At 43.6% G+C, this 25420-nt stretch overlaps 6 protein-coding genes across 6 annotated transcripts; all 6 read right to left on the bottom strand.

Annotated features, from left to right (window-relative positions):
- Positions 1–1196: 1196 nt before the first annotated feature.
- Positions 1197–2625, bottom strand: LOC115734031 (zinc finger CCCH domain-containing protein 2-like). The gene is made up of 3 exons (XM_030664620.2): positions 2592–2625; positions 2184–2541; positions 1197–2018 (listed from the first exon to the last, which is right to left on the bottom strand). The coding sequence occupies exons 1-3, from the start codon at positions 2623–2625 to the stop codon at positions 1313–1315; spliced, it is 1098 nt and encodes a 365-aa protein (XP_030520480.2). The 3' UTR covers positions 1197–1312.
- Positions 2566–24631, bottom strand: LOC125312601 (probable aminotransferase TAT2). Its single transcript, XM_048271078.1, has 8 exons — positions 24620–24631; positions 6131–6485; positions 4735–5074; positions 4239–4457; positions 4013–4072; positions 3407–3562; positions 3201–3294; positions 2566–2804 (listed from the first exon to the last, which is right to left on the bottom strand). The coding sequence occupies exons 2-8, from the start codon at positions 6388–6390 to the stop codon at positions 2689–2691; spliced, it is 1245 nt and encodes a 414-aa protein (XP_048127035.1). The 5' UTR covers positions 6391–6485; positions 24620–24631; the 3' UTR covers positions 2566–2688.
- On the bottom strand, positions 10925–13832 carry LOC115752360 (nicotianamine aminotransferase 1-like). Its single transcript, XM_030690505.2, has 7 exons — positions 13533–13832; positions 12627–12966; positions 11816–12034; positions 11662–11721; positions 11401–11556; positions 11221–11314; positions 10925–11084 (listed from the first exon to the last, which is right to left on the bottom strand). The coding sequence occupies exons 1-7, from the start codon at positions 13817–13819 to the stop codon at positions 10969–10971; spliced, it is 1272 nt and encodes a 423-aa protein (XP_030546365.2). The 5' UTR covers positions 13820–13832; the 3' UTR covers positions 10925–10968.
- LOC115752285 (zinc finger CCCH domain-containing protein 2) lies at positions 17184–18776 on the bottom strand. Its single transcript, XM_030690402.2, has 2 exons — positions 18188–18776; positions 17184–18022 (listed from the first exon to the last, which is right to left on the bottom strand). The coding sequence occupies exons 1-2, from the start codon at positions 18691–18693 to the stop codon at positions 17317–17319; spliced, it is 1212 nt and encodes a 403-aa protein (XP_030546262.1). The 5' UTR covers positions 18694–18776; the 3' UTR covers positions 17184–17316.
- LOC115752307 (probable protein phosphatase 2C 58) lies at positions 19960–23246 on the bottom strand. Its single transcript, XM_030690443.2, has 6 exons — positions 23228–23246; positions 23119–23197; positions 21408–21656; positions 20998–21274; positions 20422–20576; positions 19960–20213 (listed from the first exon to the last, which is right to left on the bottom strand). The coding sequence occupies exons 2-6, from the start codon at positions 23149–23151 to the stop codon at positions 20076–20078; spliced, it is 852 nt and encodes a 283-aa protein (XP_030546303.1). The 5' UTR covers positions 23152–23197; positions 23228–23246; the 3' UTR covers positions 19960–20075.
- On the bottom strand, positions 23928–24392 carry LOC125312602 (non-specific lipid-transfer protein 13-like). The gene is made up of 2 exons (XM_048271105.1): positions 24057–24392; positions 23928–23963 (listed from the first exon to the last, which is right to left on the bottom strand). The coding sequence occupies exons 1-2, from the start codon at positions 24314–24316 to the stop codon at positions 23945–23947; spliced, it is 279 nt and encodes a 92-aa protein (XP_048127062.1). The 5' UTR covers positions 24317–24392; the 3' UTR covers positions 23928–23944.
- Positions 24632–25420: the final 789 nt, after the last annotated feature.

A 25420-nucleotide genomic window follows, 5' to 3' on the forward strand; every position in this document is an offset into this window, starting at 1 on the left:
GTTTCCCTCCTGGGAAGCATGGGATCATGCTCCACCCGCGGGGCACATCCTTGTGAACCCACTGAGAAACAGAGAGAGACATTCAATGATGTATATAAGCCAGACTTTTGTACACGTAAGCGCCGATCGTGCCACGTAGGATGACCGGCATCCATGTTAGCGATTTCCCGTCAAAATTGATCGGAAGGATCAAGTTCAAGACTAAATTGGCCGAATCGAAAAGTTTAGGACTGAATTGATACAAGTACGATATGTTTAGGCTGCAAAGGCCCTTACTGGATCCGGAAGAGAGCTGGCTAGCCCATGCCCAATGGCTAACGAGGATTGCTCTAGTCTACCAAATTGAAATGAAAAAAAATTAAAAATTCAATTTTTTTAAAATAATTATTTAAAATATTCGTGTAATTGATTTCTGGCCAAAATTGGCCGGATGAATTCAATTGGCACAAATACAAAAATTTTGGGACTAAATTAGTCCAATAAAAAGGTTTAAGACTAAATTGATAAAATTTCAACAGATTTATGATTTTTTTTTTGTACTTTTGTGGTAATTTGCCCCTTAAAAGTTGAGCACACGAGGCTGATCTCTACATAGTAGAAATCGCAAAATTCTGTCATCACTCTCCCTCTCTAGGGTTAAGTTGATTCTGTAATTGCCCAAGATTACTTTTAAACATTTTTTCACATGGACCTACTCGATGTTACGTCCTCCTCATTTTGGAAATCACTTTGCTTGCGCAATAGACAAACGCACAAGGAATTCCCACTACGCCAAATTTCGGAGCTGATCCACAATCCCATAAAATTTACTAAGATTTGCTAATATGACATACCGCTTTAGATTTCGAGTCAGCTCTTCTGCTGGATCGCTGGCTTTGATCTACAAATTCCACACGACATACTTCTCGCGCATTTAGCAAGTCGATCAATTGAAACGGAAGTCTGTTATCGGATTTGTTATTCCAAATAACATTTAATCAAATCATAATCAGCTTAGGACATCAGCCAAAAAATTTACAAAACCTTGTCGTGTCTCTCTCTCTCTCTTCTGACCTCCTTAATTACATCTTTTGACTGAAGAAATCCCACCTCAAGCAACCGTCAATACAACGAAAAAAAAAACAACTGCCCAAAACAATATTAAGCAAAACCTAAAACATTAAGCGACACCAAGCCCCGTTCATTAGTCTCTGCTCTGTACCAAATGCCAACCGCCCAATTTGTACAGCTTTGGCTGTTACCTTCTTCCAAAATGCCATCCTCAGTCATCATCATCATCATCATCATCCGGGGATCCAATTCACCCTCTCAGCTACATCAGGAGCTCGTTCACCCACCCAATGTCAGGATCATCACAAGAATTGCCCTCGCTAACCTTGTCACCAAACAATCCTCCTCTGTTGCTCAAGCAATCGCCACCGAAGAAATTCCTAGGCACTTGAGGCGGATTCGGGCCTGAAGGCGAAAGAATGAACTGGGTCTGCTCCTCATTCGCGCCGCTCGTGACATCAACCCAAGGCGTGGCTGTCTGGTTCTTGACCGATGATAAGGTCAATGGGTGCGGTGGCGAGACTTCGCTGCTCATCTTCATCATGTCCAGCGAAGTCATGATCTCGTTCAGGACATCCTTGTAGCTCATGCCCTGGCTCAGGCAGCTCGGCTCCAACCGGTCGGAGTACCGCGAGATCGGCGAGAACCCGCCCAGGGACCGGCCCTTGAGGGGCGATAGGGGTGGCGACAGGGACTGGGATGGCGACAGCGGCGGCGACAGGTGGGACATGCCGAGCAAGGTCGAGGTCGGCGAGGAGGAGGCAGTGACCGAGTGGCAGAACAGGCAGCAGCGAGGCAGCGAAGACGAAGGGACCGGGCTTCGGAATTGGGATTTGTCGGGGTTGATCTCTTGTGGAGAGTCGGGCTCGGATTGCCCGGGCAAGAGGCGAAGCTGACGAGCGCTGTGAGCGAAGAAGCAGACCTTCCTCTTGCAGTTCTTGCCATCTTTGCATGCCTCAGTCCTATACCTATACGAGACATCGACAACGATCAAGAAATGAACAGGATCTGTTGAATTTGGACAATTACAAAAGACGACATGCATTGGGAAACAATTGCCAAATCGATATTGCAAAACAGGACTAATATTTGCCAATTATCAAAATCCCAGTTGTAAAATTCCTGAAACATACTTTGAGGGGTGCAGCCAGCACTCAAAGACGCCATGCGCGAACTCGCAGTTATCGCCGCGGCTGCACGACCCGCGGCGGTACTCGGCACAGACGGTCCCTGAGTAGTGGTACTTCCGCGGGTCCCTGCGGCGGGCCTTCTCTCCAGGATGAGCAAAAGGGCAGTCTGTCCAGTCGTGGCTGCGGCTCCGGGTGCACCGCCTCACCTTGAACTCGAACATGCGGAAGTGGTCCGACGAGTAAGGGTCGGCGTCGGAGTCCGAGTCCTCGCCGCCGTGGTTGAACGGCAGGAACTTCTGCAGCGAGGCCTCAGGGATGCGCGGCAAGTAGTCGGACAACACGTCCGGGCCGCCGTCGAGAGCTGACGGATAATTAGGTTTTTTTAATGAATTGACTAATCTTATTTCACACTTTGCGATGATCTCCAACGTGGCCACAAAGGCATCCCAAGATCCAACGAGCAGTTGATGATCTCAGTCCTTTGCGGCGCCGGCGTGGACCGACCTATTTATTTTTTGGCATGCCTTTCATAGAAGGCCTTAATCCTCCCCAGGCCATCTTTGAGAGAAGATGGGTCGATGGCGAAAGTGATGCGAAGCCAGTTCTTCATTCCAACAACTATCCCTGCAAAACAAATGTCATTGATTATCATCTGATGGATGCGGACATTGCTTGAGAAAAAGCAAGAACTCTGTAGCGGAAAAGGGATGGGTTCGCTACTGAATTATCTGAGCATTATTTTGCAAGAACCCCAAGAGTAAATTCAAATGAAATCACTAGGATCCTTTTTATTTCTCCACACTTAAAAGTCCTCGGAAAATTGTGAAGTAAGTTGGTCATCAGGACTCGCACTCCGAAGCCCCTTTTAGCATTCTTAGCCAATGTGCGTTTCGAGAAACAAATGTTGGGGCACGTTTGCAAAATTCAAAAAGCCGAAACAAATTAGAAAACGAAACAATGGCATAAAGAGTAACATCAATATATTGTCCTTTCACCAGCAATTGGAAAGGTTCAGTTTACCTGGCAGAACAATAACAGATTCTTCTTTAGCCAGTTTTATGCAGAACTCCAAATCATCCTTTATGCCCTCCAACAATGATAAATTCAACTTGACCTGTCACAATGGCATCTTTCACTTATCGAGCAAAATATAAATCACATAACTATTGTATTCCATACCGATGAAAAGATAAAAACACATACATACATGTATGTTATGTCCGTACCATTACAAACATGCCTCCTTCTGGCTTTTCTGGGCACGTGATGCAAGGTATCTCTTGAATCTTCTCATCACATATGTCTGCAGCCTCTCTTAGTATGCGAATAACTTTTGAAAAAAAATCATCATTTGTTTTCTCAAGTATGTGAGGGACCGCCCCCTGTTAGAATTACAAAGAAGAGCGGAAGATAATTAGCTATTATTTGATAAGGAAGCTAGTCGTCCATGAATAAAAATAAGCCCAATAACTGAGAATATCGATCACTTCTAAAAGGAATATGCACAGTTTGTGCATTACAGTCTACAATCACTGAGAAAAGCAACATACACGAGGTGACCATAGAGAGGAAACACAAAAATCATTGGGGATCTGTTTTGGGTGCCGCTCTACATTGCTATGCGATATACATCGTTCTAATTATCCATCTTCAAGAGAAAAGGCTCTCGTTAACTTGTCACTTCCTGAATGAATTGCCAAGGATATCCACAACTCGCTCTAGTAGTGATAGAAACATAGCGCAGACAAGCCTACTAACTAAATCATTTTGAAAAACAGCACACGTCTCTAAATCTGAATGTCACTGGTTAATTATCAGGAGTAGTTATGTACCTGGATAAAGGTAGGAGGATCGGAGGATATATCCAGAAAGCCTTTAAGGGACTTGAGAACCTGTAAAGAGAAAAGGAACAATCTAAATATCCTGTGACCAACCCCAGCAGTCACATAATTCGGCCCAAAAATATATGCAATCAAGCGAGCGGTCGTGCTCACTCGCCCACATACACGTGCGCGGAGAGAGAGAGAGAGAGAGAGAGAGAGAGAGAGAGAGAGAGACCCCAGTGTCTTTCAGAAAACCTTGGGGATCATTTGTCACAAGCCAACCAAGTCGCCAACCTGGAATAATCCACCTCTTTGATATTGATCCCAATGTCAAGACAGGGGCGATGGATCCGAAAACACCCATCGGAACAAATGGTGTATCCCCAAAAGCTAGATGACCATACACTTCATCTGCAATGACCATAATCCCAAGCTTCCTTGCTGTTTCGGCAACCTTTTTTCAAAAAAGAAAGAAAGAAAAAAAATGATGAACAACAGCTAATGCAACAAAAATGTGGATATCAAATATTATAAAAGCGACTAGCAACAAATCTATTCAGCTTCCACTGCCTGAGATAAAGAAGCATCTCAAGAGGCTATGTAGCTCTCTAGATTAAGCTCCAGTGGAATCTATTGGCTCCATTCCCGCTTATAATCATAGATATTTCCATGTTCAAGAGACATATACTTGCTAAGATACGAAAAAATCTTAAACAAAATGCAAAAGCAACCTTCTTTAGATGCTGGTAGCTGAAGACGCTTCCACAAGGATTACCAGGATTGATGATAACCATGGCAACGGTACTCTCGTCTGCGAGATCCTCAACACCCTTGAGATCAACCTCCCAACCCTTATCTGGAAGAAGATCGAAATACCGTGTCTCAAGATGGCTATATGCAGCTAGTGCATCGTAGCATGGGAATCCAGGTCTTGGAAGCAAAATATTGGCCCCAGGGCAAGCGAGAACTGTTAATGCGGCTTCGATTGCTTGTTTGCACCCAAGTGTCAGATGGACATCATCTGGTGATAATTTGTATGGGAGATCACGAGATAGATAATCAGCAACAGCCCTGTGGAAGTTGGTGCCACGGATTAGTCTAGCTCACTCGAATGTGTGCTCTGGAAATGAATTGATCAACATATTCATAGCGGCTTTCTCACAATATTCAATTGTTCTCCAGACAATTAACAATGCCTAATTCTGTAGTTACTAAAGCTTGGTTTCATCATTTACTCTCTGTTTTCAACATACTGTCTTTGCTAGCAATATGATGATTCGAGATGATTTACGAGACAGCTGATATTGGTCGGCAATAACAGCTACTATGATATTGCGATACAACTATGAATGAACCAAATGGTTAGAATGAATGAAGCAAAACAACTGTCAGAACTATGCATTTTGCATTCAACCCCTCGCAGTGGTTACGAAGGAAACAGAGCACACAATTAGGTCCAAAACCTGGATTAAATTTCATTTCATACTAGCCACTCACCAGCCTCTCAATCACTGACTATTTAACTACACGATTTCTTCAATCTTGCAGGATCACATCAATGTAAATCCCGGCATTTTTAAGTACATGACTCTGTAGGTGCCTGCCTTAAACGCATCAACAATCGACTCGTAGGCACGAGGAAGATCAAGGATGAAAAATAACATGCTCAGCTAAACAAACAATCCCGACCATAACAAGCATGAGTCGATCCATGATATCACCAAAGCATGTACAGAGCATGTTATCTGCTCGTCCCAAGATTTCACGAGATGCAAAACTAATCCCTCGAACAGATACTGTAGCTCGCAGATATACCGGCCATGAAAGTACAACATTCGCTCATGATCTTCACTCATCATTCAACAGATGCAAGCGACGAATCCACAAGTTCTCCGCCGTTTTAGAGCGTAGTAATAGTACACTCAGAGAACTTATTAGCTGGTCTACAAATCCAGTCAAACATAGTCCTAAGGAAGGAATAACAAATCAGTTTATACCTCCCAAGTCTCATCCCAAAATCTCATTCTCTTCTCATTTTCCCCTATTCCCCGTTTGATTCAGCCAAAAAGGTGGCGCACATAAACCAGTTATCTGATTCTAATAATCTCAAAAGTCATCGCTTTTTACCTCCGGGCGGGAAGAATACCGACGGTCGGACCGTAGCAGTTGAACTTGGCGGAGCGGATGGCGTCGACGATGGCGTCCTCGGCGACGGGCGTCGTGCGGAAGCAAGGGAAGTGGGAAGGATCGCCGTGGCCGAGCGGGACCACGACGCGGTCGTCGTCCTTGTTGAGATTATCCATCAGCTGGTAGCGGATGCCGCGGATGGTGATGGCGGTGAGCTCCTCGTCGCCACGGAACTTCCAAACCGGCGCCCCGTTCTCCATTCTTTGCTTCTTCCCTCTTCACCGCCGTTGAATTTGGAGGCTGACGGTGATGAAAGATCAGAAAGACGAGAGCGCCTTTGTTTTTTCTTGTGCGTCTGTGGCGAAACTGCAGTGGCAGTGGGGGTGTATAAATAGCCTGTGAGCTCCAGACGCGGACAAAGTAGTGTCGTTTCGGGAGCAATGGCTGGCGCGAAGTGGCTTCAGCTGCACGTGGCGCGGCCGACTCCCGAGAAACGCACCACGTAAGTGGGATCAGGCGACGCCGTCGACCGGTCATCATTACAGACTGCGCTATGAATCTCCCCTTAGCCAGTCGAACCGTTGGCTCTGGTCGGATTTCAACAGAATTGAAAATGATCTGACTTAAGTATATTCATTTAATTTATTTTGACTTTATTTTAGTGACTCATATTCAATTCATATTCTGACACGACCCATATTGCTATCACTTTTATATTTAACTTAATTTATAAAAACTTATGTCCAAATTGAGGTAATAGTGTAGATTGTGCGACCACAACATCAAATGAGCAGAGAGAAAATAAAAAAAGAGTCGTAAAAGTTAATTGAGTCAAAATAAGTTATAAATCTATTCAACACATGTACGTTGGGCTTTACCATTCTAAATCCATTTTTAAGCAAATATATTGAATATAACCAATTCGTATAACAACTCAATTCGTAATATATAGGCTAAGGAATTTATGGCTCGTTTTGACAAATTTATCATCATATATATACGAAATGTTTTGTATCGTGTGTTGCTATCACATGACATATATGTTATTTTAAATACAATGGCCGATTTCGATTGCATTTAGATACGATTATTTATTTGAACGGGCAACTATAATCCGTTGTATTATTTAATAAATCGATTGCATATATCATTCATGAAATAACTTAGACTTTTGCTTTTACCCCTCAAATTTCCAGAAAAAAGTATTGCTTTTCTATCCTATCAGTCTAAAATACTTGACTCCGCTAGCCTATTCAGCTTTCACCATGCACCGATCTTCAGCAACTCGTGCACAAAACACCAACGATTCACCTGGTCTCTCTCTTATCCCCTAGGACCCCATGAGTCCTCCATGTTGACCGACTGACTCAGGTTGAGTCACTCAAACTTTTAATCAAAGACCCGACATTTCCTCTTTTTTTTTTTATTATTATTTTTGTTATTTATATGTTCCACTTTTTCGAATTTTGAGACTAATCGACGAAGACCAATAGAAATACGGTCCTGCTGATAAAGGGATTGAATGGTGGGAACACCGGTATGATAGGTACAACCGTACAAGGCTTGACTTCCACGCTCTAGAAAAAGGCAAAACAAAAGTTAGAGAAATGAGAGTTAGAAATAAGACAGACAAAAAAAAATTTGATTGCATGGTTTGCGTGACCTAGGGAACTTATGTTATCTTTTCTCCATAGTCTATTGGACAAATTTTGCTTGGATAGATACAACGTGAAGGGCAATGGCATAGCGTCATGGATGATGTTTTTCCCATTAATGGTGGATATTCCATTACATTGAGGAAGAAGAAGCCCTATAGTGCCTTGGCTTGTATTAGAAGTTTTGCGCCTTCTTATGTTATCTTCCCCCTCATCAACAAAATGTCGTCTCGAGTCTCGACCCGAATCAAAATTGGCAAAATGAGTATTAAATGGGTTTACAACTTACTTAAACTTAACCTACATCTATAACTTTCTTTTCATTCTCTCTTGCGCTCATTTGATATCGCTCTCACTCACTTCGCATTCTCATTGTTAAAATGTACGTGTGAATTGTGCTAAAGAAGTCCCGTATTGAATAATTGATGTGTTGTGGAGCGGTTAATATGTCCTAGTTGGCCCATAACTCATTGGCTTAAACTTTTGAGTGAATGATGGTCAAACTAGCTATGTTAATAGGCTAAGACTTGAGCTCCCTCTTGGTAATCTCCCCAGGCGAAGGTATCGAACTTCTGCTGTGCGCTCCTAATAAATGATATCAAAGCTGTTTAGTGAATATCTCAAGTAAGGAATCTAGTTATGCATGTGTGAGTTATGTTAGAGAAATTCCACATTGGATAATTAATATGGTGTGGAGCGGATAATATATCCTAGTTAGCCCATAACTCATTAGCTTAAGCTTTTGTGTAAAAGTTGGTCAAACTAGATATGTTATCGGGCTCGGACTTGGGCTCCCTTTAGGTAATCTCCCCGGGGACTCCTACTGCGCGCTCTCAACACTCATCTCAATTTGAGCATGAGTTTTCCTAGATTTACTCAAATACGGAACTATTTTAAGAATATAAGTCGGATCATATATGAGTTGCTAGATTTACATTGCATAAAAATGGTTGAAAACGGGTCTATTTAGATCAGACCATTTTCGATCCAACCTAACCCACCCATTTGACAAGTTTACTCGTCCCTAATGGCTCCTTTTGAATTTTGTCGTTGCTTGCTAATTCGACATCTTGATAACGAGCTTGACGCGAACTATAGTATGTCGGGCGGACCTTAAAGTCTATAGAAAATATGGACTTTTGAAGAAGACAAATTGAGATTGTTCTTTTGAAGTTGCTAAGGGACAAAAAGCTCGAACGTGGAGAGCAAGCCCAATATATATATTACATACATTGGACTTTTCACTGATGCTTGGGCGTTACTCCTAGAATTTTTTGTTTTTTTTTTCCTTATAAAATATGCATTGAAATGACGACATAGAGTTGTCTCATGACTCGATTGGGTATCAATGGTGCAGACTCCAGAGCTTGTCTGTTCCTGCAGAATATTAGCAAATGTGGGCAAGCATTGCGTTTTGCAGGTATTGAAAATCTGAAAGATTAAGCAAAAGTATTTTGTTCTGAAACTTTCTTTAAAAAAATTGTTAACAAAAGTCGACCTCAGTGCCGATTGATCCACGTTGGCCACAGGTGAGGAGCATGGCCCCTTGCTCTCACCGGCCCTAAGTCTAGCTAAAAATAGGGAAAAAAATAGCATACAAAAATTCAAAAAATGATTAAAAATTTATTTGAAGAAGTCCACATGACAATGCCACGCCAGTCGGCCAAAATTGATTGGGAGCAAATATAAAAGATTTAAAACTGAAATGACAAAAAATGATTATGATTGAATTGACACAATTACAATAGATTCATGACTTTTTTAGTAATTTTTCCCAAAAAAACTGTTGAGGCTTCATTTGTTTCGTGGCAAATATGTTCTTAAAAATAATCACTTACGAAAAATAAATGAACAAAAAATCTTAGCAATGGATCATGCGGCCTGAAATAGTTTCGTTTGGTATTCATGGTTAAATTCTTTGATTCCTCAATACTCAATCAAATCCTCTTTTTTAACGATTGAATAAACCCCTAACGTCCCATATTTAGTAACAAATGGTTATCCCATTAATCGGGGAAATTCTACTTTCAATGCCGAAATCTTATGTCTATACTTTTGCAAAAAGGGACTTAAGAGCAGGGACAAAAGAGGCTTTATTACCAAGCGAGAATGAATAGATCTGAATTGAGGAAAATGGTAATCTCGTAGCCGGATGTTTTCCGGACATGGTGATTCATACGCGATTTGCCTTTTCAATCATCCACTGCCTACTCTGATTCCTTCCACTTCGTTATTATGATTGGTTTTCGGCCTATTTTCGCGAGTCACACAAGTTTTCCATCCGTCGAGAGGATTTTTTTTTTCCCCTCTCTTTTTATGAGTTTTAAGTTACCAACTCTTATTTTAGTTAGCTACAACCTAAGTAGAACCAATACGCGACACGACACGACATGATGCGACACGACACGACGAAGAATTTCAACACGTTAAGATACGTTGTATATTTAATGTGCATTTTTTATATATATATATACATGACAAATATAAAAATATCGGCGGTAGTTTCTTCTTTTTAGAGATTCGCAATTACCTTTTTTTTATGGCCGGATATATTAATTTTGGGTTGGCTGGATATATGACTTTAATAACTATATTTTTGATAAATTTACATTTTGACCTCTAGTTTTTTTTTTTTAATTTTATCAAACCTCTAATTTATTGAAAATGCTTAAAATTGACCTCTCACGTGTCGAAATGGCATATCGGGATGCTGGACTAGCGGATCGCCGGCGTGTCTAGAGCCCCGACTGCTGTCAATCGCATGTCGGAGAGTGTCGGACACAACACGGAGGCTCTCGAAGAGTTTCGGTACTTCCAATGCTACAAGTTTTTAATATCATACATATTTTTTTTCTGATTTACCAACTCTTTATTGAGTTACCCAATTTTGTTTGCCTTGATTAGCATCACAGGAACAGTTACCTAATTACTTTATGTTTAAAACCTATTATTTGGTGTGGAGTCGTCACAACCAAGTATTAGTGGTACAACATTTTTGAGAGACGAACAACAAGATGTTGTGGTCTCAATCTACGAGCACCTAAAATTCTAACACCAAGTACTAACTAACCCCAAAGAAGTTGCAATGGATATCTCGATGGAGCTTCGGATCCTACTCTCTCGACACTGATGGTAGATTGCAGTACCGCTCCATCGAGGCATGGAACATATCGATTCCATGTGTTATTTCTTGACATGCCTTTGGCAGAAAGCTTTCATCCTCTCGAGGCCGTCTTGGAGGGAAGACGGCTCGACGGCGAAGGTTATGCGCAGCCAGTTCTTCATTCCCAAAGCTATCCCTGCAAAGAGAACGGTAAAACATTGCCCTTCAGCTTTCCACACTGATAAAATATGTCGAACATGATGTTCGACGTCGCCTGCCTCGCGACGTTGAAACAAATTTCAATTTTGCCAAGTATGAGAAGCGGGCTTCACCAGGCAGGACGACGACGGATTCTTCCCTAGCCAGCTTGACGCAAAAATCCAGGTCGTCCTCTATGTCCTCCAACAGCGATGAATCCAACTTGACCTGTCATTTGTTTCTCATCTTTCAGTTCTTCAGAATGGGAGAGACAAATCACCTGGAACCACATAAATGTAATTTTGTGCTCGTACCATAGCAAACATGGACCCCTCGGGCTTCTTCGGGCACACGAGGCAAGGCATCTCTCGGATCTTGTCGTAACATATGTCCGACGCCTCTCTTAGCATGCAAAGAACTTTTGAGAAGAATTCCTTGCCCGTTCTCTCAAGTATACGAGGGATTGCCGCCTGTCATGATTTTAAAGTAAGTTTGCAGACAGGTTAATTGTTTGATTAGGACAATGCCGATCCTCATGAATCCGGTTTATTGCTGAGAGATGAGAGTTAACGTACTTGAACAAAGGTTGCGGGATCGGGGGATACATTCAGAAATCCTACAATGGACTCGACAACCTGAAATTTACCAAAAACATTATTTCGTTATTCTTGGAGCAATCGACCATCACCCCTGTCATCGTACCCGAGAGAGAGAGAGAGAGAGACCAACCCCGGTATCTTTCAGAAAGCCGTTCGGATCGTTCGTCGCCACCCAACCAAGTCGCCAGCCGGGGACTATCCACCTCTTCGATAGGGAGCCCACCGTCAAGACGGGAGTGATAGATGCGAAAACACCCATGGGCACGAACGGCGTATCCCGGAAGGCCAGATGATCATAGACCTCATCCGCAATAACCATGATTCCAAGCTTCCTAGCCGTTTCGGCAATCTAATTTGAAGTAAATATAAGAAAAGAACGAAGGAAGTTAGTGTTGGTCAAAACGGTAGTACATTGACATGCTATACGTAATTTTTCTCTATAGTCTGAGAGCAAATTCAGGCAAGACTATGAGCTAACATGCTAGAATCGCTATCCGACTTGTCCCGTACCCACGTGGGCTAAAAAGTGTGGCTTCATGGCACAGGGGTGATTGGTGAAGAACGAGAGATGTAGAAGAGGACGACCCAGCTGGTTCGCGAGATTGTCGTTAGATTGTTCGTGCTAGGATCACATGGATGTGATGATTATCATCTTGGAGGAAATCTATAGACGGGGTTGGCTTTGCTATCCTGATGATGGCTACGGTAGGTTGAAACTAGTTGTTGTGCTGAAGCGATTCATATGTCCGCTTAAGGGATTGGCTGCCCGAGCTAAATTAGGTGTGGTATAATCAATTATGAGAATGTGATTCTCCCTGCTGTTCTTGGAAATGATCTATGGAGGGAATGCCGGCCTGGTGTTTCGGCTCTCCAGGCGCTGCACGAGCTTTGTCCTTGCCCAGGTGACACTAGCACTAAAACAGCTCGTAAAAACAATTTACCTCCTTCAGATGCTGGTAGCTGAAGACAGTCCCGCATGGATTCCCAGGATTGATCATCACCATCGCGACTGTGTTCGCGTCCGCAAGATCTTCCACGCGCTCGAGATCGACCTCCCAGCCCTTGTCAGGGAGGAGGTCGAAGTACCTCACCTCGAGGCCACAGAGCGCCGCGCGTGCGACATAGCACGGGTATCCGGGCCTCGGAAGCAGAATGTTGGCGCCGGGGCGAGCAAGAGCCGTCACTACGACTTCGATGGCTTGCGTACCTCCTATCGTCAGGTAGACATCGTCCGGGGATAGTTTGTAAGGGAGGTCACGGGAGAGATGATCGGCAATAGCCCTATTGAAAAATAAACCTCAAGTTAGCCTCATGCTTGTTAATTAAATCAACGCTGGCCATTTCAAAAACCAAACTTTTCTCCGGCATTTAACGATGATAAAGTGCGGTCAATTCAGTAATTTCTTGTGTTGCCCTCCATAAAATTCTATCACTATGTATGTAAAAATGAATAACATTGAAACTCCGTTTATTTCGCCAAAAATAAATAACCCAAAAAACGTTTTCTTAAAAATGACCATTTGCATCAATAATAAGTCAATGGAAACTTTTTTTATTATCGACAATAATTTGTTCTCAATATTTTCGTAGACAATGAAAATATATCTCGTTTATTCGTTCTTGTAAAAAATATGAGCAACCATTTTTAAGAAAATATTTTTAAATTATTTATTTTTTGCGAAACAAACGGAGTGTAAGTGTCGACATTTCGCAGAGTTGAGGGTGCACGCACATAGTAAACAGACAAGTCTTTAAGTTTAAGGTTTGAAACTATTTTCGCATGTGCATTGGTGCATGATTACTGGATAATAAAATCATCGTCACTCTAGGTCATGCCTCGGTATTACCTCCTAGCGGGAAGTATGCCGACGGTGGGGGCATAACAGTTGAACTCGGCCGAGCGGACCGCATCGACGACGGCATCCTCCGCGACCAGCGCCGTGCGGAAGCACGGGAACGTCGAGGGGTCGCCCTGGCCGAGCGGGATGACGGCTCTGCCGTCCTCCTCGTCGAGGTTCTCCATCACGTGGTTGAGGATGCCGCGTACCGTGATCGCCGATGCCGTAATGAGCCTGCCGTTGCCTTGGAATGTCCACTTGGCACCGGCCTCGTTCCACATTGGTAGTACCGTCATTTTCCGGGGATCGATCGGGGGTGCAGTCGATCAGTGAACGTCAAGATAAGTTCGTGCTTGTGTTTTCGTGTGGTGTTTCTGGAAGAGACTCCGGGGGGGTGTGCATATATATAAGAACGGGGAGGTTGAGATATGGACAAGGGCAAAACGCCTTGGGACAATGAGAAACATGTGAATCCGCGTCGTCGTTTCGTTTCACATCTCTGCGCATAATAAATTCTAGAACTAGAGTAACCACAGTTTGTCCAAAATATGGAGCGAGCAAGTTCCGTATGGCTTCCGACGCTTAATTAGATATACAATGACTAGGAGTCAATAGTGTTTAACACGTTAATCTTTCCAAACCAGTACGCTTTGGGACGTCCACCGTCCTGCTACTATAGGGGAAAAAAATAAAGCTGACCGCAGAGCTTAGTCATCAACATACGGCTTTAATTTTTACAAATCACGCCTTCCGCCACATGTTTTTCGTGAAACGGCGTGGTTTGCTTTTGTCCGCATCTCTCGGCCTCCGGCACAGGCGCCACACTCGCAACCACGTACTCGCCACGCTGCTGGTCCACGTGTCCCTACATCACAATGCACGAGTCTCACTAATGATAATAATGATTAGCGGTTAATCACGCACGCATGCCCGTCATTAAAGACCGAAGCTCCGACCAAAAAAACAAAAAAAATGCCCAAAGCATTTTTCAACAGACTCCCGATAGACCCGTCAGATAGATGGGGGTCAGCAATGGTCGGACAAAAATTGGCTCATTTTTATGTAATACTAATTTTATTATCCATATATATGACCCGACTCATATTGCTAAAATAGTTTCATTTTTTAACTGGATCAAAGAAAATTCATGTCTAAATTCAAGTGAGAGTATGGAGCGAACAAACACAAGATTAAGTGAAGGCGAGAGAAAGTGAAAAGGTGAGTTGTGTCTAAGTACGTTGTAACCCATAAACATATTTACCGAATATAACTAACATATGTAACAACTCAACCCATCAAATATTGGTTTTTTTTTTTTTGGTCGAAATCAAACATGTGTTAAGAAGTGGGTATATAACTCAATTTGATAGGTTCAATTCTGAGTCAACCACACGCGGTCTTACCGCTTGAGTCAACTTTAGAATTCATGCACGTTGAGGTTTCTAGCTTTTTATTTTCTAATTTCGAAGTGTTTGGATCTTACGCTTGAATTGAAAAATGCCACTCTATGTCCTACAAGTAATCTAACGTCTCTAAAGTGATTGGCTCTCTTTTCAATTAGCAACGGGACAAACGCGAGGTAGATAGCGAGCCTAATCTAATCTCCACTAGTTAGATTGCATGGATTCTTTTCATGAGTAAACTCCCGAGTTGGTCATATTGATGTATTTTAGTAGTATCCATGAAAATGACTGAAGTATTCAAATTGATCGGATAGACTCAATTATCACCAATATAAAAAAAAAAATTATGACTAAGTTAGTCTAATTAAAAAGTTTATGACTGAATGATACCAATGTAATATATTTATGACTTTTAAGACAATATTTCATAAAGATACGACTTAGTCATACAACAACGACGGACGCTTCACTTTTATCTTGATGGCAATGTTTGACCCCGGAGGGAATCTAAAACAATCTATTTCAAATACCCGATTTCTTGCTTAAAGGTGCGGGATTGATTTCAAAATTCCGTTTTGACCAAGGAAAAGTACAATACAAAAACTGCATATCGAATTGCACCGTTTGGATGCGAAAGGCAAAGTCGACCGCGATGCGGCAATTTGGGTTGGGGACTTTCATTTTGAAAATGGGTCTTGCAATCATTCAAATTCAGACGATACGAAAGGTATTGTATCCTTTTATAGAGATGTAATCCCATGTTTCAAAATCTCGGATAACGCCCGTGAACCGATGGATGTCGTTCGATCAGATCTTTACCTTGGGTCTGAGCCAGGACTGAGGAGGCAGACGTTTGGAAAGCATGGGCAGGAGTTTAAAGTCTGAGGCGCCCATGACGAGGGAGGGTCGAGTGAAGTGTGGGGTGGGATGGGATGGGATGCCGAGCATCGGGATGGGCGGTGGGAGGGAGTGAGTTAAGGGAAGGGCCATACTTTGTTCCTGCGAGGTTTCATGTGGGGGGCAGTCTCCATCAAACCCTACAACACCTTTCCCCTTCTCATCTCCACCCAATCTATATATCCTGTTTCCCTCCTGGGAAGCATGGGATCATGCTCCACCCGCGGGGCACATCCTTGTGAACCCACTGAGAAACAGAGAGAGACATTCAATGATGTATGTAAGCGAGACTTTTGTACACGTAAGTACCGATCGTGCCACGTAGGATGACCGGCATCTATGTTAGCGATTTCCCGTCAAAATTGATCGGAAGAATTAGGGTCGGGACTAAACGGGTCGAATCGAAAAATTTAGGACTGAATTGATACAAATACGATAGGATTAGGCTGCAAAGGCCCTTACTAGATCTAGACGAGGGCTGGCTAGCCCTCACCCAATGGCTGACGAGGATTGCTCATCTACTAAATTGAAATGAAAAAAAAAAATTCAATTTTTTAAGAATAATTATTTAAAATATTCGTGTCATCAATTTCTGGCCATATGGACTCAATTGGCAGAGATGCAAAAATTTTAGGACTAGACTAGTCCAATAAAAAAGTTTATGATTGAATTGATAAAATTTCAAATAGATTTACGATTTTTTTTTTGTACTTTTCCTGATTTATTTTGGTACTTTTGTGGTAATTTGCCCACACGAGGCTGATCTCTACATAGTACAAATCGCAAAATTCTGTCATCACTCTCCCTCTCTAGGGTTAAGTTGATTTTGCAATTGCCCAAGATTACTTTTAAACATTTTTTCACATGGACCTACTCGATGTTTCGTCCTCCTCATTTTGGAAATCACTTTGCTTGCGCAATAGACAAACGCACAAGGAATTCCCACGACGCCAAATTTCGGAGCTGATCCACAATCCCATAAAATTTACTAAGATTTGCTAATATGACTTACCGCTTTAGATTTCGAGTCAGCTCTTCTCCTGGATCGCTGGCTTTGATCTACAAATTCCACACGACATACTTCTCGCGCATTTAGCAAGTCGATCTATTGAAACGGAAGTCTGTTATCGGATTTGTTATTCCAAATAACATTTAATCAAATCATAATCAGCTTAGGACATCAGTCAAAAAATTTACAAAACCTTGTCGTGTCTCTCCCTCTCTCTTCTGACCTCCTTAATTACATCTTTTGACTGAAGAAATCCCACCTCAAGCAACCGTCAATACAACAACAAAAAAACGACAACTCCCCAAAACAATATTAAGCAAAACCTAAAACATTAAGCAACACCAAGCCCCGTTCATTAGTCTCTGCTCTGTACCAAGTGCCAACCGCCCAATTTGTACAGCTTTGGCTGTTACCTTCTTCCAAAATGCCATCCTCAGTCATCATCATCATCATCATCATCCGGGGATCCAATTCACCCTCTCAGCTACATCAGGAGCTCGTTCACCCACCCAATGTCAGGATCATCACAAGAATTGCCCTCGCTAACCTTGTCACCAAACAATCCTCCTCTGTTGCTCAAGCAATCGCCACCGAAGAAATTCCTAGCCACTTGAGGCGGATTCGGGCCTGAAGGCGAAAGAATGAACTGGGTCTGCTCCTCATTCGCGCCGCTCGTGACATCAACCCAAGGCGTGGTTGTCCGGTTCTTGAGCGATGATAAGGTCGATGGGTGCGGTGGCGAGACTTCGCTGCTCATCTTCATCATGTCCAGCGAAGTCAGGATCTCGTTCAGGACATCCTTGTAGCTCATGCCCTGGCTCAGGCAGCTCGGCTCCAACCGGTCGGAGTACCGCGAGATCGGCGAGAACCCGCCCAGGGACCGGCCCTTGAGGGGCGATAGGGGTGGCGACAGGGACTGGGATGGCGACAGCGGCGGCGACAGGTGGGACATGCCGAGCAAGGTCGAGGTCGGCGAGGAGGAGGCAGTGACTGAGTGGCAGAACAGGCAGCAGCGAGGCAGCGAAGACGAAGGGACCGAGCTTCCGAATTGGGATTTGTCGGGGTTGATCTCTTGTGGAGAGTCGGGCTCGGATTGCCCGGGCAAGAGGCGAAGCTGACGAGCGCTGTGAGCGAAGAAGCAGACCTTCCTCTTGCAGTTCTTGCCATCTTTGCATGCCTCAGTCCTATACCTATACGAGACATCGACAACGATCAAGAAATGAACAGGATCTGTTGAATTTTGACAATTACAAAAGACGACATGCATTGGGAAACAATTGCCAAATCGATATTGCAAAACAGGACTAATATTTGCCAATTATCAAAATCCCAGTTGTAAAATTCCTGAAACATACTTTGAGGGGTGCAGCCAGCACTCAAAGACGCCATGCGCGAACTCGCAGTTATCGCCGCGGCTGCACGACCCGCGGCGGTACTCGGCACAGACGGTCCCTGAGTAGTGGTACTTCCGCGGGTCCCTGCGGCGGGCCTTCTCTCCAGGATGAGCAAAAGGGCAGTCTGTCCAGTCGTGGCTGCGGCTCCGGGTGCACCGCCTCACCTTGAACTCGAACATGCGGAAGTGGTCCGACGAGTAAGGGTCGGCGTCGGAGTCCGAGTCCTCGCCGCCGTGGTTGAACGGCAGGAACTTCTGCAGCGGGGCCTCAGGGATGCGCGGCAAGTAGTCGGACAACACGTCCGGGCCGCTGTCGAGAGCCGACAGTGGCGCCGGCTGGTGCTGCGCGGCGGAAGAGGCAGCCCGGCGGCTGAGGAGCTTCCTGGGGGGGATGTCGAGCGTCCTCTTGGAGGAGAAGAGTTGGTGGGAGGCGTGGAACTTATGCTGCTCCGCGCAAACGCTGGTCATGCTTAAAGAACAAGCAAAACTAGCAAGAAGAGATCTATGTGTGTGAAAAAGAATTGGACTGAGAGAAATTATAAGATGAGGTCGAACACGAAGGAGAGAGATACGAGGAGTGGCCATTTATATAGGGCTGATTAGAGATAGAGAGAGAGAGAGAGAGAGAGATGACAAGGATGATGAGGAGGGTATGGGGCTCAGAATGCGTGGCTGCATGGCATTAGGGTTCAGCATGCAAAAGAAGGTACGTGGCGAATCCGCATGGACGAAGCAGGTGACGAGATTTGTCTCTGTGTAACGCTTCAATTCTCTCGAGGGTTTTTTCGGGTCCCTACCCACGACACCAACAGGAGCTGACATTAGAAATTGTTCTTTTGCTTTGTGTGCGGACTCATCATAAAAGGCCGATTCGATTCCATGTGCCGCAATCGGCTTTGGGAGAGGGAAACGCTATCAAAAAATTTTGGGCCCCGCCGGAATCAACGGCTGGAGTTCTATCTGATGGACCAAGGGTGCTCAGATGCGTCCACGTGGACGGCGGTTCCTTCAAGACTCCCACGTTGAGATCACATGAAGGGGCGATGGGGAAGGTATTGGATATCGATGAGGAAGAGGTCAAGAGCAGATAGAGACAAAAAGGGGATTGATGTACTAATTCATGTACTAGAATTCTGCGGATTTTTTTAATCTCGGTCCGCTTCAAAGTGTCGTTGTTATACCATTACTTGCGTACTGACGAACGTGGATCAATCTAGACCAAAATGGTAAGGACAAGTGCAGTTAAAGCTTTAGTCTGAAGACTGTTGATGGCGGGTTGTACCGCTCCGTAGTTGAGCAAGAAATTGGCTCTTAATTAAATTGGGGGTGTCTTATGGTCGTCAGTGATTGACATGTTGCGGGAAATGATACTTGTGGTTGAAAGAAAACCGAAAAACCTTCGGAAAAAGGAAGCGAAAATATGAAAAAAGAACGAGTTCTTCTAGATCCATATGGAAGGAACAGATGTGCTCGAACTCAATTGGAATTGCTACAGATTTTAAAAACTGCTCTCATGTTGCAGCCCACCATTCCGACAAAAACCATCCAACAAACGTTAAATCATATGCTAATACGTGACAAGAATCGTCAACGTGATTTGCGAAAGAAAACCAGAATTTCAAGGTGGATACTGGTTTCGCAGCATCGTCCTTTGAAGACCCCCACTGGCTTACTGAAGCACAGTGCTTCGCTTTAAGTAAAGGGCTTTTGCTCGTGATGGCCAAATATTATGGAATCTGTGCAGCCCAAAAGCGACACATTTTCAAGTGGTGTGGTAACACATTGAGGCCAACCTATGTCTCCGGTCCACGCGTACAGATTACCAACAATTTGATTATCAAACACAAACCTCATTGCAACTTCACAACTATACAAGAGATGTCGTCCTTGCTGTTCCTATTAAGAGCTTCGTCTATCAGATGTCTAGCAGCCGACTGAGCATCCTTCATGTTTTTGATAGAGTCCACTGCTTCCTGATTGGACATCACCTGTGGCCGGACATCACGAAGATATCAGAGATCTAGTCATTAAAACGAACACATGTGGTCGCATTATAATGTGCATGATCAGCTTCTCAAATGGCTCTCTTTTCAGCTAGCTTAGACTATGCTATCATCTTTATCTCCTTATCCTGTAAATGAAGAGCAACAAGAAGAGAGAAGGAAAGATCGAATGATGATCAGTATTAGGACTGACCTTCCATACACCATCACTAGCCAGAATGATGAATTCAGATTTATCATCAATCATCTCCTCTGCAACATCCGGCTCAGAACTCAGGTGGATCTTTAAACTTTTATCACCAAAGGCCCTCGCTACAGCCAGCTGCCCGTCAACTCGTGGAACATCTCCTGCAAGGGCAAATAGGTTTAAGCCCTCCCACATGAAGTTTTACTATTGCTGGTCTTATACTTATATTTGTGGGGATCTGATAAACATAAACACTAGCCCCTACTGCAGCTTCTTAAGTTCTTATACCATGTTAAAGCTTTTCTTACGACTATCTAGCATACCAACACTAGGTAGGAAACATGGAGACGAACTCCTATGTAAAAGCTCAAATATTCATACCCGTCCTGAGTAAGAAAATAATGCAGAAAACTTCTTCAAATAAGGCTACTGGCCCTCACATGGAGCACCATATCACACAACGCAAGTCCTACAAAGGAGCTTTACTGCCTTGTGATCAATTGAAGATTGCGCGAAAACCAGTACACCACACAGTAAAGGGAAGCATGAGAATATTTGGCATGAATTTCAGTAGCCACGTACCAGGAATATTGGATACAAATCCACCTCGGCTTTCAATCAACCTTTTTTCCTTGCTTGGCTCATGATCAACTGATAGTTGTTTGGCTACACCGTTCTCACATATGACAGCACGAGAATCTCCTACATTCGCCACCACCAACCTCTGGCCATCAATCAGTATCACCGTCACTGCAGTTGACCCTCCTTTTCCTAAGACAAGTGCTTTCTCTAATATTTCCTTGTCTGTTGTATGATAGGCTCTCCTTATTGCAGCCTCAGTGTCCGTCCAGAAGTCTGGCTGCTCATAGAAATAATTGTTCTATCAAACGTTTGGCATTTACTTATCAAATGGAAACAAAGATCCACAAACCAACATGAATAACTGCAAAAATACTAATGGCCAGATGTTAAAATGAACTAGCATGCATTACCTGCTTCAAAATACTGTCAAACAGATGTATTTGCAGGTAACTGGCAACATCGTGGCCTAAATGACCATCAAATATTGCAAATAAACCCAACTCTTTTGAGTCCACTTGCTTGGAGTCAGAAACTACGTAATCTTCCATGGCATGATTCGACTTTCCCTTCATTAAGTGATAGCCATGGGTGATGGTCTTAGAAGCTCTGCTTTTACCCTTTCCTGTGTCAGGCAAGCATGAACCTAACCCGGCTTTCACCTACAAAATATAAAACCAATAAGAGTCTTAGGAAAAGAGGGAGAAATGGTCAGCAGCAAAGCCAACTAGTAAAAAAGGAACTATTCCCCAGAAACCGCATATTCAGCTCTTCTGAATTAGCAACGGAAACAAGTAGTATCTGAACAGCCAGATTATACGAAACAGAGAGCTCCCATTATGCTCAAAAGGACCAGAAATTACTTGGGTGTATGAAAAGAATGAATCAAGAAGAAACCATAAATCACATGCATATTCTTCTCCTATTCCGTGTGATCTAACCCTAAAAGTCATATTAAATATCTCCGTGCAAGCAAGCATTGACGAAATGTACTAGCACCACTAGATAAGCTAACAGAATTGCTAGAAAGTTAAAACACACGAATAAACACAGTTTAACAGCATTACCACACGGGATGCTACACATTTTGCTACTTTTACTGATGGAAACTCTCTTCTCGGTTCTGCATGTAGTCACTACTCACAAGTCACCGACATCTTATTTTTGCATTGTATTTCACTTCCCTTGCGTATGACTGTTGCATATGATCATCACATCTGATTTTTTTTTTTACATGCTCCACAGTTTAACTAGTTGAGGTTTAAATTCTCTGTTCCACCATTGCAATGTGATAACTAGCAATATCAGTACAATGTGTAGCTTTTGAAAAGAGCATGATCGGCCACTTCAGCAAGCCTTCTGCAACATAATTGGAAGTTTACAGCACTCGAGCAATGTCGTAGAGGTACAGAGCAACACAATCTGAAAATGTTGTGACGCGAGGGCAAGCACTTTTGCGTTTCAATACACTTCACTGCTAAGTAATTATCCTTCTCTACGGATGATACACAAATTTTAATAACCCGCAAGAAGCTCGAGTACATCGACGGACAACACAGTTCGTCCAGAAATCCCAATCAATCCCCAAAATGGGGACTACATACTAGACAGACATTGTGTTGGTATGAGAACTGAACCTACGATATATTGATCTGAGCTACATACACAGATTTATATTTAAACAACCACGAACACATTTCGTTAACAAAATTTCATGAGAAATTCAACAATGGTTCTATATATCTCCCTGTAGGTAACCGGGGCTCCAAAAAATCTAATAACAGCAACCAATACGCTTTGGAACAACAGTATCTCGCACTGTTCATCACGATTAGACCCCTAAAAAATAATCGCGACGTAACTGCCACGAGCCCGCGCGAGTTGAACTCGGGACAGGACGACAGACTCGAGCAATAAACGTCTCGAAGATAAGATGCGCATCTCCACTGACAACCAGTGACCACAATCAAATCCCACAATCGCGACGGAGCGATTCCGAATTCGGAATTTGATCGCTATATCCGGCGTTAGCGGCAAAACGAGTTGCCACAGCGTCGTAAAAACCACTCACGCGCTGATCGCTCGCGGAAAAAGGAAGAAAACGAGATGGATGGATGCACCAACCTTCATCTTGTGCAGGATTTCTCTACCGTGCATGATGATCGCTGTTTTCTGCAAACCTTTGCGCGCAGAGAGAGAGAGACAGAGAGACAGAGAGAGACAGAGCGAGAGAGAGAGAAGGAGGGAGAGGGAGAGAGAGACTTTGAACGAAGGAGGTTGACTTTCAAAATTTTTCGTGTGCGTTTTTATTTGTCCAGGTCCAGCCCCGCGTGTTTGGGGATTACGCGTCGCTCCCGACGACTTTGGTTGACTTTGATTCTTTGAAGGAAACGAACGATACGTCTCGTCGTTTATTGCGGGACACAGAAGACTTAGAAACGACTTGTTGCGGCCGGTAACTCCGAGGAGTCACCATTCCAATAGCAATGTTAAAACGATAACTGATCCTCCAATCATTTTTCTTGTTTGGCTCAAGTTGAGTATGGCTTGTCATGTGTGTTTCCAAGGAACACCTCGGAGTTTCCGGATCATGACTTCAGCCAGGCGGGTCCTAGCACGATGTTTATGTCTCAGACAGTATGTCGTTTCGGGTGAAATGATCTGATCTAGAGTTGAATTCAGGATGATCAGATCAGGTCTTTGCTCTTAAAGCGCCCCTGAGATTCACTTTGAACAATCTGATGTAGATAAGATCCTTATCAGTGTGCAACTTGATCAACTTGAATACCTTTTCTGTGGATTTTAAAGCAGTCTTGGACTTTGTCAAATATGGTGACTATAACAACTGCCTTTACACGGATTTTGTTCTAGTACAGAGGAAAGAGTCCATGCATTGGACATCGGACATACAGTCCTTATTCATTAGTGAACCCGAGCTTCACTTGTCTTCTCATGCCCCAAAATTAGCCCTGCATGAGCACAAGATAAGATAAATTTACGGCGGTGGAATACAAATAAGAGTGCACGAGAAAGTTGGAAGAGGGAACAGGAGAGGGCTTTACATGGAGCAGTTCATGCCATTTGAAATGGGGAAGCTGAGATGCACTTCACACTGACCACGGAGATCCTCAATCCGGGAGGGGAGTAACGGGGTGTCCAGCACGTACGCAATGTCCTCGATGCACTGGCACAGCAGTTCCGGGCTCGACTGGTTCCGTTTGGCGAGGTCGTTGAGGGCTAGCAGGTTTCTGCAACAGTCTCCCGTGGGCACCGGGGCGAGGCCTCCGAGGAATGCCATGCAATCGGCGAATTTCTGGTACATGCTGATGCAGAATGTGAACTCGTCGCCCCTGGACAACGCGCACAAAAGGAGAAATAGACTAAGACGCAATATACTGATGCGGGCCATTGCTGATCTACCAGAAGCCGAGTACTTTTTGCTTTTTTGGGGTTGCAATTTGTGCTTTAGCAATCTTAATAGTGGGTACAAATAAGATATGTTGCTTAATGTACTGGTCAGGGTCGTTCGCCATGTTATTGTCATGATCCATGAATTGCTGCTTTGTCTTCGGAAACAAGGAAGTGATGACAAAACATTGAGAAGTTCCAGTTTACGTGGGGAAACTTGGGAACACCAAATTGGGGTGATCAACAGAGTTTTCTTTTTCGCTCTTCTTGCCTCGAATGTTCTGAAGGTAAACACCGTGAGTCCATTTAGCGTGAAGAGGGAAGATGGAAGAGTGGAGACAGCTTCTGATTGCTTGCATTGAACTCTTCTTGGGCACAATGCAGTGCAGGCTGCAGAGTCAGCAAATTTGAAAACACGAAGGATATAAAGGCCAAAAATTTCGGCAATTTGGAGTAACTAAATGGATTTGTGAAAGCTGGGGCCCTGAAGAAGTGCCTCGAGCAAAATAGTAGTATGCTAAATTTCGTTGCGAGTGAGGTATAGAGCTGGCTTAACGATCAAGCATCTCGAGTTCACGGAGAGCTTTCGTAATCTGCCAACCTCGCTTAATGGTTCAAATCGAAGATTTACTTACCTTTGCATTGCATTGTCAAGGGACAGTAGCGCTGCTGTTATTGTTTCAGCAATGTTGGCTCCTTCCTGTCATCGATGGCGCGAAAACCTGGTTGATGGCACTTGAAGTAGATTGGATAGCATGTGCTGATGTGGGTTTACACAAGAATGTAGCATTCTTTTTCCCTAGATTATGAAGTCGAGTTGTTGCCACGTCTTTAATGTTACAAGATGGAAAATGTTCAGCTCTTTCACGGTAAAGGATCACTTTTTTAGGTTAGCGACGTTCTCGCCAAGCCGGCATAAAGGGACAGGCCATTTTAAATCTGATTTATGTGAACCGATGAGAAGCAATGTGTTGATCAGTTCTTAGCAACGTGGCATGGCCAAGCATGTTCTTGCAGC

The sequence above is a fragment of the Rhodamnia argentea genome, chromosome 10 (assembly GCF_020921035.1).
Source record: "Rhodamnia argentea isolate NSW1041297 chromosome 10, ASM2092103v1, whole genome shotgun sequence".
Lineage (NCBI taxonomy): Eukaryota > Viridiplantae > Streptophyta > Magnoliopsida > Myrtales > Myrtaceae > Rhodamnia > Rhodamnia argentea.

Excerpts from the sequence above, each read along its gene's own strand:
- LOC115752285 (XM_030690402.2), bottom strand. The coding sequence starts at position 18,693 with ATGACCAGCGTTTGCGCGGAGCAGCATAAGTTCCACGCCTCCCACCAA. Across the intron at positions 18,023-18,187 it reads TGCTGGCTGCACCCCTCAAA|GTATAGGACTGAGGCATGCA; the intron begins GTATGTTTCAGG and ends TGTCTCGTATAG.
- LOC125312602 (XM_048271105.1), bottom strand. The coding sequence starts at position 24,316 with ATGTACCAGAAATTCGCCGATTGCATGGCATTCCTCGGAGGCCTCGCC.
- LOC125312601 (XM_048271078.1), bottom strand. The coding sequence starts at position 6,390 with ATGGAGAACGGGGCGCCGGTTTGGAAGTTCCGTGGCGACGAGGAGCTC. Across the intron at positions 4,073-4,238 it reads GTTTTCTGAAAGACACTGGG|GTTCTCAAGTCCCTTAAAGG; the intron begins GTCTCTCTCTCT and ends TTCTCTTTACAG. Across the intron at positions 3,295-3,406 it reads AAGGAGGCATGTTTGTAATG|GTCAAGTTGAATTTATCATT; the intron begins GTACGGACATAA and ends CCATTGTGACAG.
- LOC115752360 (XM_030690505.2), bottom strand. The coding sequence starts at position 13,819 with ATGACGGTACTACCAATGTGGAACGAGGCCGGTGCCAAGTGGACATTC. Across the intron at positions 11,557-11,661 it reads ATCCCGCAACCTTTGTTCAA|GCGGCAATCCCTCGTATACT; the intron begins GTACGTTAACTC and ends AAATCATGACAG. Across the intron at positions 11,085-11,220 it reads ATCCGTCGTCGTCCTGCCTG|GGATAGCTTTGGGAATGAAG; the intron begins GTGAAGCCCGCT and ends TTCTCTTTGCAG.
- LOC115734031 (XM_030664620.2), bottom strand. The coding sequence starts at position 2,625 with ATGCCTTTGTGGCCACGTTGGAGATCATCGCAAA. Across the intron at positions 2,542-2,591 it reads ACGTTGGAGATCATCGCAAA|CTCTCGACGGCGGCCCGGAC; the intron begins GTGTGAAATAAG and ends ATTATCCGTCAG. Across the intron at positions 2,019-2,183 it reads TGCTGGCTGCACCCCTCAAA|GTATAGGACTGAGGCATGCA; the intron begins GTATGTTTCAGG and ends TGTCTCGTATAG.
- LOC115752307 (XM_030690443.2), bottom strand. The coding sequence starts at position 23,151 with ATGCACGGTAGAGAAATCCTGCACAAGATGAAG. Across the intron at positions 21,657-23,118 it reads AAATCCTGCACAAGATGAAG|GTGAAAGCCGGGTTAGGTTC; the intron begins GTTGGTGCATCC and ends TATATTTTGTAG. Across the intron at positions 20,214-20,421 it reads CTAGTGATGGTGTATGGAAG|GTGATGTCCAATCAGGAAGC; the intron begins GTCAGTCCTAAT and ends GTCCGGCCACAG.